Consider the following 13,332-nt stretch of genomic DNA (forward strand, 5'->3'; position numbering starts at 1 on the left):
CATCTGTTAGTTAAAATTCACCGATTTTGCGGATTTTAACAAAAAAATTGAAACAAAATATATATTTACCTTCGATTGACTTATTAATGATTTATTACAGGTCAAATAAATATTTTTATAATTAAATTACCTTCATATGTCTTCATGCATTAATGTATATGATGAAGTATATCTTTATCGTTATAAGGCTAATTTAATAAAAAAAAATTATTTGGCCTGCAATAAATCAATAATAAGTGAACTATTATAATTCAATTATTATTTTTTTTTATTAATATCAATTTGATCAAATGAGAGATTTATTTGTTACTTGAAAGCAAACTTGTGTAATTATCCATTTAAAATTATTTAACCGAAATTGTAAAACGTTCTTTCCTCATTAACAAGTTATGCAGCCCCTCCTCCAAGCAACTTCAAATTCTCTCCCCCAAAACAAAGCAGAACTCATATCCGCTGCTCGTTTTCTCCATATTTTGTGTCTCTCTTTTCTCTAGTCTGTTCCCATTTTGTGTAATCATGGTGCTTGAGGTTTGTCTTTAATTTACATTCTTTCTTTTTCTTAATTGAAGCTAGGGTTCCATTTTTATTTCTACTGGGTGCTGAATTTTTGATCTTGCTGAAAATAGGCGACAATGATCTGCATCGACAATTCGGAGTGGATGCGGAACGGGGATTATTCTCCGAATCGATTCCAAGCTCAGGCCGACGCCGTTAACCTAATTTGTGGCGCTAAAACTCAGGTATGTTATTCTAGTTTTGTTTTTGCCCCCCCTCATTTTTGGTGTCTTTGTTATATCTTGTTTGTGATGATGATTAGGGTTTCTGTTTTCTGTTGCCTGCATTTGCTTTAGCTAGTTTGGAGCTTTGTTTTTGTTTTATCGTTGTAAGGTTTATTGATTGGTTTAGTTGCTGTTTCTTCTGTAGTCAAATCCTGAGAATACGGTGGGAGTGTTAACAATGGCTGGGAAAGGGGTTCGCGTATTGGTCACTCCAACTAGTGATCTTGGCAAGATCTTGGCGTGCATGCACGGTTAGCTTTTATACCTTGTGCTCGACTATATTAATTGTCTTATTTTTATTAGTTTTTGGCTTAATCGAAGATTCTTTTTATTAATTTAAAAGTTCAGATTTTTATAAATTGGCCAAAAATGAATAATTATTTTGTCTCTTAAGCATTTACAATGTTGATGTGACTTAATGAATAAAATAAGGAAAGCGGAAATGAGATATTGGTTTCATGTTTGTGTGAAAATTTCCGTCGCTGGTGATGGGTTTGCAAGCTGTTTATTAGTATATCATAGTTTATCGTGTTCTGATTAAATTGGATGTCTTCATTATTTGTTCACAGCCTAAAGTTTTGCTTTATTCATATGTAGGTTTAGAAATAGGCGGTGAAATGAACTTGGCTGCTGGGATCCAGGTTGCGCAGTTGGCCCTCAAGCATCGCCAAAACAAGAAGCAGCAACAAAGGATAATTGTGTTTGCTGGAAGGTGAGAATCAGTGTATTAATTTGAAGCCAAACTTTTGGCTTTATTTTCATATTTTAGTTTACACATTTTTTCTTAATTTTCCATGTTTGCAGTCCTGTTAAATATGACAAGAAGGTGTTGGAGTTGATTGGAAGAAAACTGAAGAAGAACAGTGTAGCTCTTGACATTGTAAATTTTGGTGAAGAAGATGAGGAAAAGAGGGAGAAGCTTGAAGCGTTGCTTGCTGCAGTAAATAACAATGACAGCAGTCATATTGTTCACGTTCCTCCAGGCCCAAGTGCTCTTTCAGATGTGCTTATCAGGTTTTTCTTTTTCTATAAATGTGCAATTTCTTTGATTTCGTACTGAACCTGTCATTTTATGATTTTCATTATTCTTCTCTCTTCTGCAGTACTCCAATCTTTACTGGTGATGGAGAAGGGGGGAGTGGTTTTGCAGCAGCTGCAGCTGCTGCTGCAGCTGGTGGTGTATCTGGATTTGAATTTGGTGTGGATCCAAACTTGGATCCTGAACTTGCTCTTGCACTTCGCGTATCAATGGAAGAGGAGAGGGCAAGGCAAGAAGCAGCTGCAAAGAAAGCTGCAGAAGAAGCTGCAAAGCAGGAAAAAGGAGAACAGCAGTCCACTTCACAAGACACAACCATGACTGAGAATGTGGATCCTGGAACTTCTGAGCCTGATAAGAAGACACATGATCTAATGGTTCATTGAATTCTTTTTTCATATCTCTGCTGCATGTATGAACTGCATGATAGTTATCACATGGGAATTCACAAAGCCCTTTTCTTCATACTGGTAATCATAGTTCTTGATATGGCTAATGACGTATACTCCTGGGTGCCAGTCATCCTTGCTTAGTCTTGTCAACATCTGATGTGTAAACGGTAGGATTTGGATAAAAAGTAATTCGACATGTAGACATGCCATCACATATGAAGTCTTAAATTAAATCCTTTGAATAGGCGTATTTTCCTGATACACAAACACAAACAGTTCGGAACTGTGGGGATGTGGTTATCATACATATATTCTTTCTTGATCGACATCTTGCTGATAAGTAGCTTTATTTGTGGCCTAAAAAAGTTCATGGTATGGTATCTGATGTAAAATTTTCTAGTAACGGATTGTTTTGTGTGGGTCGGACCTACATGATTTTTGAATCCTGGAAATGATGTGATTTGGCCAATATATATGATCCTTATTTGTTAAGTACTTGGATGTTTTGCTGTGCTATATGAAACTGCTTGCAAGTTTTTCCTCAATATTCTGCAAGAGGCCCTTTTGGAAAATTGAGATAAGTTGAATATTCCAGAGATAAGGAGGCTAAATATAGGGGCAGATTGAGAAACAGTAAGAAGCGTGAAAAGCTTGTGACAAACAAGTTTGTGGCTTGTTAAGAAATTTTGGATGTTTACAGCAGCCATATATTCTATGTGATCATTAGATCAGAAAGTTGGCAAATCACATAGCAAAGTGGAGGAAAAAATGTCAAATACAGGTTCTCCTTGGTCCTAAAAAATGTTCAAACACTTAGTTCTAGTTTATTTGGATAAAGCTCCATTCACTTTTTATTTTTCGACTCCATTTGCCTGCATGCTTCCTGTTCCATTTGCATGTTGAAATTCATTTAGTTACTTTATTAGGTGGTTGGTGTCCAGGAAACAACCTGAAACTTCTACATTCATGTCCTTTGACTTCTTGTGCATGATGATATGTGAACAGTTAAGTACAGTTAACATGTGATATGGTCGGTGCAGGATGATGAGAATGCATTGTTACAGCAGGCCCTGGCTATGTCCATGGATGATTCCTCCTCAACAGTTGCTGTGCGGGATACTGACATGTCAGATGCATCTGCTGATGATCATGATCTGCAACTTGGTGAGAGCTTATGTTGACTGGCTAATATCTAGTACTAACACTTCTAATTTTTTTCATTGTATGAGCCCATCATTTTCTGAAATTGGTACTCATCCCCTCCCAAAATTATTGCCTTAATAATGGGTTTTCTTTAAGTGAGAGGGTGATTTAAGGGAGAAGAGTTTCCATTTAGGAGATGGAACCTTATTTAAGGACATCTGAAGAAGTAAAATGGGGCAAAGTTTTGAACGGAGGGAGTGCTATCTAGTCAGCCTACGACTTTAAACTTCTATTCTGTTCAGAGGATTTTCATTTCCTTCCTTTCATTGCTTCTCTTCAGAAAGAGCAATTAATTGCATTGAACAATGAATGGACTTCTCCATCTTACTCTAGCGGTTGTTTTTTATTTAGTGATTTGTGTCTGACATACTGAATTATGTGTGGATGATTTTTTAACAAACTATAAAGTTTATTTATCTATCTTCAATATAAGTTTTAAATTTTGTATATTTTAGTTCACATTAAAAAAGAAGAATATAAAAGAATAAATGTTATTGGAGAGAATAAAAGAAACCTTTTAGATAAAAGCGATACATGTTAAATTTAGGCAGAGAGAGACTGGGATAAAAGTGGGAGTTAGAGAATAGAGAGCTTGGGGAAAGTGGAGGTATACGTTAAAGTTGGAGGGTGCAAGAGAAACATGAGGAAAGTAGCCGGTGCCAAATTAAATCAGCCTGCTTCAGTTGTGAAAAGACTAGTATATGTGCCACACTAAAATGCGTGCACAATAAATTTTATATCTAAAAAACTAATTTTTATTTATGTATATGTTTGTTGGATAAATAAAAAATGTTATAACAATAGAATAAAGTTATGAGTAATTATTGGAAAAAGAGTTAGGTGAAGTTGAGAAGAGCAGAAATCGGAAGTTAAAAAGAGAGAAAATAAATAAATTTTAATAACATAATTAAAAATAAATATAAAAATTGAAGACACAAAAGGTGCATTTCTCGAATCTCAATTATATAAAGTTATGGATGATAGATGTTACGTCTAATACACACGATGTAGGCATATGCTCTGAATTATTATCTAAAAAGCCAAGGAAGAACTAACAAACGTTAGGCTATGATTTAATCCTTGCTTTTTGACTTTGCAATGACACATTTCTTAATGTTCGAAGTTCAATTTTGTGATTGTTGGAAAACTGGGGCATTTTTTCACACTTTTGGGATGATAAATCCAATTTCAAACAGTACAAAAACGAATTTGCAACTATTTTCTTATCATACTTCAGATGCATGCTCTCCAATTCTTATCCCCTATTATCTAATACATGTAGTACCTTTCTTTCTGCTTTTTCTCTTTCTTTATAATTACTCCCTCTGCTACCACTAATTATTCTCTTTTTTTTTGGTATAAAGTACACAATTTATAAAAATTCAATCTGTGCCCCTATAATTGAAGATGGTCACTTTGGTGTATTATGTGATTTTTTCTTCCTATTTTCCCTCGTTCTCTCTCTCTCTCTAATTTTAAGTCTGTTTCCTTTCTCTCTCCAACTTCCACATGTCTTTTGCCTTCTCTGAGTAATAGCCTTTTTCTCTTTACTCATTTTAATATCTATCCATTGTTAGAAGTTATTTTCGATTATTAATAAAAAATTGAAGTTTCTAAAATGTTTAACATATATATATATATATATATATAAAAGTGCCCATGTTTTTCTATGATTTAATTTTACTTGCACAGACATTTGAAACTTTTTATCAAGTTTTATATTAACCACATAACTAACTTCATGATTTGACCCCGCTGACATCAATCTTCCCACTTGAAGTGACACATGAAATCAAATTTTATTCCATGTTAAAATTGTAACCAAACAAGATCCATTTTTTTTTTTTAAAACAAATCATCCAAACACATTGTATTGTCAAATGAAAATCAAAGAATGTTTTCTTTGCTTTCACCTGAGGATTGTGTAAAACATTTTAGAGTATGTCTTTGAACAAAGTCTAAACTTTCGATGAATGGAAATTGGGATGAGTTGAGGTTAAGTTGAGGACTGACAGAATCTGAATACTTGTGTGAATCGCATATTGGAGAACACAGGTCAGAAGGACTTCAGGTTATTTGTAGGTAAAATCTGAGTTTTTAGTCTTTCATGAAAATGTACCTTTTGTCACTGGAGATCTATTCCTGTTATCGTAAACTACAGCTGATACTGGTTAGATTTGTGGAACATTGTTGGAAATCCCAGGTCTTGACTCCTTTAATGCTTTTGGTGGCTTTTAAATTACATCAATTTTTTATACTATCTACTTATCTTAACTTGGAAGGTAGTCATGACAGTATTTGTTTGTCCTTGGTGTATTCTTCCCTCTTTTTTGAAGTCAAGAGATTTTTGTCATTGGCTCTGGTTTTGGAGCTGGATCTGCTTATTTATACAGATAACTTATTTTGTCATTTATATATTGAGCTACAGCAGAAATTCTGATATCCTTTTGTGTCTTATAATTTATGTGTATGAGAGCCAACCAAGGATAAAAAGAGACCAAGAGCACACAAATTACTGCAGATCTGAATAACAATACCGTAGTTAGATTTAACTACCAGATATATCTAACTAGACCCAAAGTTTCATTAATCTTTCATGGTTGTAGAGCCTTTTGGAGAATGAAACAGTCCAAAAATATGTAAAATCTCCTGACGATGTGTTAGTTTATACAGATTGGGAACTGAGAACCGGGTTATGGCAAAAAACATGTCAAGCCCCCCCAGAACATGATTTTGAGTTTTGAATTAATTTTTTCGATATATTTTGAAGCTATTGAGCATGTGAAGAAGTAGCAGAAGGGCAATTCTTTGAAATTTTTACTCATTCTTACAGCATTTCTTTCTTTCCTTTGATTGGCTATTTTATTCTGTTATTTCATCAGAAAGTGACAATATTGTCAGTGTGTAAGTGAGCCTTACCGACAACCCTATTTTTTCCAGTGGCACTGTCGCAACTAATATCTCTCTGCATTGTGATTTCTCTTGTTAAAACTTACTTCTAATTTGTATATACAGGATATGGTGGAATCATGTGTACCTTACTTATTCTTCTCATTTAGTTCATTTCTCCTTGTTCTTGTAGCCCTTCAGTTGTCTGTACAAGAGGGTGCAGTAGATCAATCAAACCAGACAGACATGAATAAGCTGTTGGCAGATCAATCCTTTGTGTCCTCCATCCTTACTTCAGTAAGTCCAATGCTGATATTTTCATGCTTTTCTAGTTTATTTTTGTAGTTAATTGATTTTTAAATTAGTAAATATTTTGCTATCACTTCATGTCATAATTCACTGTTGTTTGCTTTAACAGCTTCCAGGAGTTGATCCAAATGACCCCCATGTCAAGGATTTGCTTGCCTCTATGCAGAGTCAGTCTGAGGTATGTTCAGCAATTGAATCATTAATTACTCTTTGATTCTTATATATCTTAGTTATCACTTTTCTCTGTCTCTCTCAGCTGGTTTTGCAAATCTCTCTGTTTTTCTGGATGATATTGATCATTCAATCTTAGCCTAAAGAGATTGAACCTTTCTGCAATGCTCATTCCACTAGTGTTCCTTATGCAAAATTCCCCATATTTTTCTTTCTGGTTCTCTCTTTTTTACTCATCCGCCTTTCCTTTGTGTATGTTGATGTTGGAAATAACAGTTATAGATTCAAATGTTGGAGTGATTTGTCATATGTTTCTTTTTATTAATATTAGAACTAAGGAATCTGACCAAACCTTAGAAAAAGAAGCCACAACCGATCTTTGCTTTGCTTGAAGCAAGGGACCGAACTGGCATTTTCTCCCCTAAATGGCAAGAAAGCGAATCTAAAATGAGCTAATTGTATTTGCATGTCTTTTTTCTTGAACAAAATCAAGTAGTGGTAGCAAAACTGCTTCTTTAGTGCTTGTTTTTGTTTCCTTTGATTTCTTACCATTTATGTACTGTTCCAGCCGAACAAAGAGGACGATAAGGCTCCAAAAGAGGATGAAAAGAAGTGAACATGCCTATAGTCGTATCCACCATCAGGTGTAATTTCCAGCTTTACTATGAAAATTGTTGATAATTTGAATTGGTTACCATACATTTCTTTTCCACTCAACATTGGTTCCCATACATTTCTTTTTCACTCTACATATGTTGGATATTATGCTGTCAAGTATCTAATCCCTAAGCTAATTATAGGAACTTGTGTTGCACAGGGGAAGAATCTTTCGATCGAAGAGTTGTGTAAGCATCGAAGTTGGCACTAGGGATGTTGGTTATTGTTGTCAGTCAGAAGGGAATATGCCATGACCATTCTCATGTTGTGAACTGATGATGTAGCATGATCTAGTGAATTCGGAGATTTTTTGTTATCTAACAGTTTACGTGAAATGGGCTATTTCCATGAAAATATGTGGCATGGGTTACTGAATCTTGGTCAGGAATTTCTTCTTTCTCAACTGTTCTGTGTTTGTTCTCAATTATTTCCCTTCAGATAGGTGAGTTTCATGTATTCTCTGGTGAGGATTAAATGCTGAACTTGTCGTTGTCATGGGAGAAAGATTGTTGAATGAAGACCCGGGAGGGGTTAATCCAACCCTGCGGTCTTCCTTTGTAGAAGAGTGTGCTTTAGTTTTACTGAACTTTTTGGTCGTCATTTGGCCATAAATATGACTGAGAATGAACACTTATAGGTTACACGAAAACTGAAAGGGGAAAAATAGGATACCATGGCGAATACCGCAGAAGGATTATTTTATAGGTTACTTATACATAGACCCATCTTATAAGTAGGATATTATTATATGAGAATTTAGTGTTCAATTTATGGGATCCCCATCCATCTCAAATTCTATCACGGTATCGTCCATTTATTCCAACACATTAATCTCAACTCCGCCGACGTAAAATGTAAACATGACCCAAATGGGACATTGACAATGGAAAATGATATTAAAACCACATTCCAGGGTAGTAGAGGTATGCTTGTTTTGTTCTCTGCGTAGAAGTCTCCGTCCTCAGTACAAGAAAGCATCATCTGCTGCCGTCAGTTATGTTTATGGCTGCAGAAAGAAGACGCACTGCCTTCCTCACCATCCATCTACGCGCAAATTCCAAAGGGATTAAGTAGACGATGCCGTTTCAGTTATAACAAAGGGCCAGCAAAACAACGCTCCAGATTAAAGTTTCCAACGGCTCTCCCTCTTTCTGCTTCAACAAACCAGCAGCGCACTCCCATGGCGGGGCAGCTGCAGCACTCTACATATTATTTTCTGCAATTTCAATTCAATTTAAGATTACTTCTTGTTATAGCGGCTACGGTTACTCTTATATAGCTTGGTTGTAAAGACCCATTCAGTCATGTAATGAATTAGCCTTAATTTCTCTAGTTTCAGCTTTTTGCAATCTCTACTATCTTCATCTTCATCTTCACCTCTCTTAATTCAAGGAAAAATCACTACAGAGTGTGAGACACGTTAAACAATACATCCCGACAATCCTTATCCTCTCACCCGTGTCTCATTCAGAGACTACCGCAAAGCAGTTAATGATATGTGCCGGCACTCACATGCAGAGGGGTCACACTTCACACGCAGCCCCGAAATCGCTCTTAACTGTTTTTCCGGGAATAGCTTCTTTTCTTTTTCTTTTTCTTTTTTCAATATCTTTCATCAGAAAGTCACGATTGTTGTCGGTTAATTGTAAACCTATTTGAACTTCTGGCCGGCTCATAAATGAAAGGCCAAGTCAATGAATAGTTGTCCTTTTTCCTTGTCTGTATCTTCCATAGTGACCTCCGCATCACTTTTCTTGGAGTACCCGTATGCACCAATTTATGTTTTATAAGAACCCTTCAAGGGGAATTCTTGGTTGGATTTGGAAATGGGAAGCTTCGCACTATTTCTTTCAGCCTTATTGTGCATTGCATCTGCTCTTTCTTCATATGGGATTGTGGGCGTTGAAGGGTACCTCAAGTACGACACTGGGAGTGGCATTGTGGACGGGAAATTGAATGTTCACTTGGTTGCTCACTCACATGATGATGTGGGCTGGCTCAAGACTATTGATCAGTACTATGTTGGATCCAATAACAGTATTCAGGTGCTGGCTGGAAATAATACATGAGTGGACTATAACTATTTGATTCTGAGGATGTTTCTTTTGTTTTGATGATGCAACAAGTTAAAAAATGTTTACTGTTTGTTGTTTGGTGCTTGTGGTTGCAGGGTGCATGTGTGGAAAATACCCTGGACTCGGTTGTCATGGCTTTGCGCCGTGATCCCAGCAGGAAATTTATCTTTGCTGAAATGGTAGCTAAATCTTTTCCCTATTTGATGATTTTATTGCTTTTTATTAAGTCAATAAAGCAGACGATAATGTTCCAGTTGTGGTTAGTATGTCTGTTTATGAATATATTGAATGGAAAGAAATTGCTAGAACAATGTTTTTCTTATTCATATTACATGGTATCCCAATAAAAATTTAAGTTGAAGGGAAGTTTCTATTGTCCTTTTGGTGCTAATAGTGGGTACATTAAACTATTGTGCATGAGTGAGGTTGCCGTGTGTACCCTCTAGCATCCATTTCCAGCTCAAGACATGGTTAACTAAAATGCTCTTAATTGTGAACTAAAAAGTTGTTTTTGCTGTTTGGGAAGGTAGATGTTTTCTGTGCGTGTCAAACCAAGTTTCATAACCGGTATTCTTGTAGCATTGTTGATATAAAAAATGTCCAGAAAAAAAAAATGAATAGTGTTTGTGGACTTTACTACTTGTGTTATGTGAGATATAGGAATAAATGCAATTAGCTATGTATAAATACCGTGATGATGCAAAATTCACTTGTCTCTAACTTCGAAATCCAAATAGGCATTTTTCAGTAGGTGGTGGGAAGAGCAAAGTGTAGAAATTCAACAAGAAGTGAGAAAGCTGGTTGATGCTGGCCGCTTGGAGTTTGTGTATGATGATTGCTAGTAACTTGATATTCATATATTCACTGGTAGATTTTTGGCATAATGTTTTTTTAATGATTTTCCTGTACAGAAATGGTGGATGGTGTATGCATGATGAAGCAACTACTCATTATATAGACATGATTGACCAAACAACTCTAGGCCATCAACTGATAAAGAGTCAGTTTAATAAGACTCCTCGTGCTGGATGGCAGATTGATCCATTTGGGCACTCAGCAGTGCAAGCTTACCTCCTAGGAGCTGAGGTATAAAAACAAATGTGGTGGTTCAAATATAACTATCTGTTCAATATAAGACTTCCTCACGAATCCTTGATGCTATTGTTTCCATTCATTTCCAATTCATAGTTTGCTTAGTGATTTATCATTCTGCGGATCATGTAGCTAGGATTTGATTCTGTTCATTTTGCACGGGTTGATTACCAAGACAGAGCAAAACGAAAGGGAGATAAATCTCTTGAAGTCATATGGCAGGGATCCCGGACATTTGGTTCCTCTTCTCAGGTAAGGAATGCAACTGTTGCACCCCTCAAATGTTTGTTCTGTTAATCTGCTTCACCTAGTCACCTTTGAGGTCTGGTTTATTGCAGATATTTGCCAATGCATTTCCTGTTCACTATAGTCCACCAGAAGGGTTTCATTTTGAAGTAAACGATTACTTCAACCCAGTGCAGGTTCTATGACTAGTAGGAGCAGTCAGTTCCAAAGTTATAGCTATGCTCCAATTACTCTTTGCTTAACAGTTGTTTCATTGCTATACCACAGGATAATCCTCTCCTTTTTGACTTTAATGTTGAAGTACGAGTTAATGATTTTATTGCTGCAGCCATGATTCAGGTAAACGCGAGAACTTTTGTTATGATACTAACAAAAAAGCATAAAGAGGAAATATGAAAAAGAAAAAGAAAGCAGCTGTTAGAAAATTGTATGTATAGTTTTTCATTTGGCTTTGATACACAGGCAAATGTCACGAGAACCAACCATATTATGTGGACTATGGGAGATGACTTCCAATATCAATATGCTGAGTCCTGGTTCAAGCAGATGGACAAACTTATTCATTATGTTAACAAGGTACTTCTTATGTTCTGATAACATAATTGCTAACTCCCATATACCTATGTCATTTTTTTAGAATTTTTAACTTATTTTTATAAAATTATACCTACAAATTGTATTTTTCTTTCTATATTAGATTGTTGTATTTCTAAATTTTCAGGTCAGTTGGCATACATTTTATGCATAATTACTTTATGGTTAGTATGTTGATCTTTTAATTTGTTGATTTATTAAAATGAAAGTATAACTGTAAAATAAAAATGTATTCTATGACTAAAATGATAGTATGGGATAATTTTAAACCTTACTTTTAAATGTTATTATTAAATATCTATTCAATATCTTTTTGAAACCTATGCTTATATTTATAACATCAATTATACAATATCATTATCTCTTTTGCTATTATTCATGAACATTTCTGGGTTTCTAACTTATTAAATTGTTCGACGTAGACTAATTTTTAGTCATTTTATAGAAAATTAACGTAACTTGCATAAATCCTTAGTATGAGAATAATTCTATCTAGTTTCATTAGGTCCTAAATTGTTTGAGTTATATTTTAATACTGTCTCTTATAGATTTTTAAATTTGATAAGAATGTTCTTTTTTTTATGTTTTTTGATTTATTGTAGAATTGTTTCACATTCTTAATTTATTTTTGTAATATTATTTTCACATTAGTCAATTGGTAATTATTTTCTTTGTTGAATATTTCGCTTCCCAGTACGATTTGATATCAAAACTGTATTATTTGTGATTTTAACTTCATGATCTTGTGGCAAAAAAATATTTAAAATTAAGTAAAAATGTAATATTCAAAGAATTATACAATATTGAAGTAAAGTCAATGAGTCAGATCTCGCTTGTTTTAAATTTTTCAAAAGCAATTTCAATTTAATAAGTTTGGTAATTTTTGTTTTTCAGTTTATGATATTTATTCTTTAATATAATTCTTGATATTTTTAAGTTTTAGCTTCCTATAGTATATATTATTCATGTGTAGTTTATTAAATTTGACCATTAAAGTCTTTGCATATGCATTAGTAAATTAATCTTTTTTAGGTTATATTTGGATTGATGGATTAAAATTTAGCTAATAATTTCAAATAACTCCTTATAAAAAGAATTTGAGATTCATTGTATTTAACAAATACTCAAAAGAAACATCGGCAATTTTATAGTGGAGTAGACAATAGATAAATATTGTATAAGGTAAGTGACTTGAGGTGCGAACTTCAAATAACAAGGGTTTCTATTGGAAATGCTATTTAAGATTTTGCTTTTCTTTTTTTCCTTTTAAATGTCTAAATCAGTCTCCAGTGCAGACTAACCTATGCATGTTCGATATTCATTAGAATGCTCGTTATCATCAATCTTTACTCACATTAATAAGTTTATAACAAGTATGGTTCTTAAACCTCTTGTATTGCAAAGTTATAACCGAAGAGTTTATATACTTGACACGCTTTGAAATTCTTGGGGAATGAAATTTTCTTATCTGTATTCATTTGGATGTAAAATGTTAGTTCTCACCCGTCCGTATGAGTCTAACAAAGCTTGATGACGCAGGATGGTCGGGTTAATGCATTATATTCTACACCATCAATATACACAGATGCAAAATATGCTGCCAATGAAACTTGGCCTCTGAAGCTTGATGATTATTTCCCGTGAGCACTAATAACCTTCTCGATATTTCAATTATTATGATTTTTCTATTTGATTTGATTAAAGATACCAATGTTAAGTATTTCTGTTGATTGGATAGATATGCAGACAGTCCTAATGCCTATTGGACAGGCTTTTATACAAGTCGCCCTGCCCTCAAAAGATACATTCGTTTGCTGAGTGGATATTATCTGGTAATCTCATGAATTCTCTTTGTGGGGTGCATATTGAGCAAAGCAATTGACCTTTTC

The 13,332-nt window shown here is 34.5% G+C and overlaps 2 protein-coding genes across 3 annotated transcripts in view; both read left to right on the forward strand.

Annotated features, from left to right (window-relative positions):
• On the forward strand, nt 368–7,811 carry LOC105178168 (26S proteasome non-ATPase regulatory subunit 4 homolog). Of its 2 annotated transcripts, none has more exons than XM_011101565.2 (11): nt 368–528; nt 627–740; nt 925–1,030; nt 1,377–1,491; nt 1,584–1,793; nt 1,883–2,192; nt 3,248–3,371; nt 6,493–6,596; nt 6,718–6,786; nt 7,348–7,423; nt 7,580–7,811. In XM_011101565.2, exons 1-10 carry the CDS (start codon nt 517–519, stop codon nt 7,393–7,395), a joined length of 1,212 nt encoding a protein of 403 aa, XP_011099867.1. In that variant the 5' UTR covers nt 368–516; the 3' UTR covers nt 7,396–7,423; nt 7,580–7,811. The 2 variants fall into 2 exon arrangements, with proteins under 2 accessions (XP_011099867.1, XP_011099866.1); XM_011101564.2 differs by having other exon boundaries at nt 7,597–7,811.
• The window catches only part of LOC105178167 (alpha-mannosidase), a 16,450-nt gene continuing 11,107 nt past the window's right edge, over nt 7,990–13,332 (forward strand). Inside the window, exons 1-10 of the mRNA XM_011101563.2 lie at nt 7,990–9,481; nt 9,607–9,690; nt 10,249–10,337; nt 10,423–10,597; nt 10,736–10,855; nt 10,942–11,025; nt 11,117–11,188; nt 11,312–11,425; nt 12,983–13,083; nt 13,182–13,275. Of these exons, the coding sequence (XP_011099865.1) occupies nt 9,263–9,481; nt 9,607–9,690; nt 10,249–10,337; nt 10,423–10,597; nt 10,736–10,855; nt 10,942–11,025; nt 11,117–11,188; nt 11,312–11,425; nt 12,983–13,083; nt 13,182–13,275 (1,152 nt within the window). The 5' untranslated portion in view covers nt 7,990–9,262. The remainder of the gene's footprint in view (nt 9,482–9,606; nt 9,691–10,248; nt 10,338–10,422; nt 10,598–10,735; nt 10,856–10,941; nt 11,026–11,116; nt 11,189–11,311; nt 11,426–12,982; nt 13,084–13,181; nt 13,276–13,332) is intronic.

This window comes from Sesamum indicum, linkage group LG15 (genome assembly GCF_000512975.1).
Source record: "Sesamum indicum cultivar Zhongzhi No. 13 linkage group LG15, S_indicum_v1.0, whole genome shotgun sequence".
NCBI lineage: Eukaryota > Viridiplantae > Streptophyta > Magnoliopsida > Lamiales > Pedaliaceae > Sesamum > Sesamum indicum.

What these genes read in the sequence shown, in the direction of transcription:
- LOC105178168 (XM_011101565.2), top strand. An exon ending in ATAATTGTGTTTGCTGGAAG is followed by an intron (nt 1,492 to 1,583) that starts GTGAGAATCAGT and finishes CCATGTTTGCAG; the next exon opens with TCCTGTTAAATATGACAAGA. An exon ending in TGTCCTCCATCCTTACTTCA is followed by an intron (nt 6,597 to 6,717) that starts GTAAGTCCAATG and finishes TTGCTTTAACAG; the next exon opens with CTTCCAGGAGTTGATCCAAA.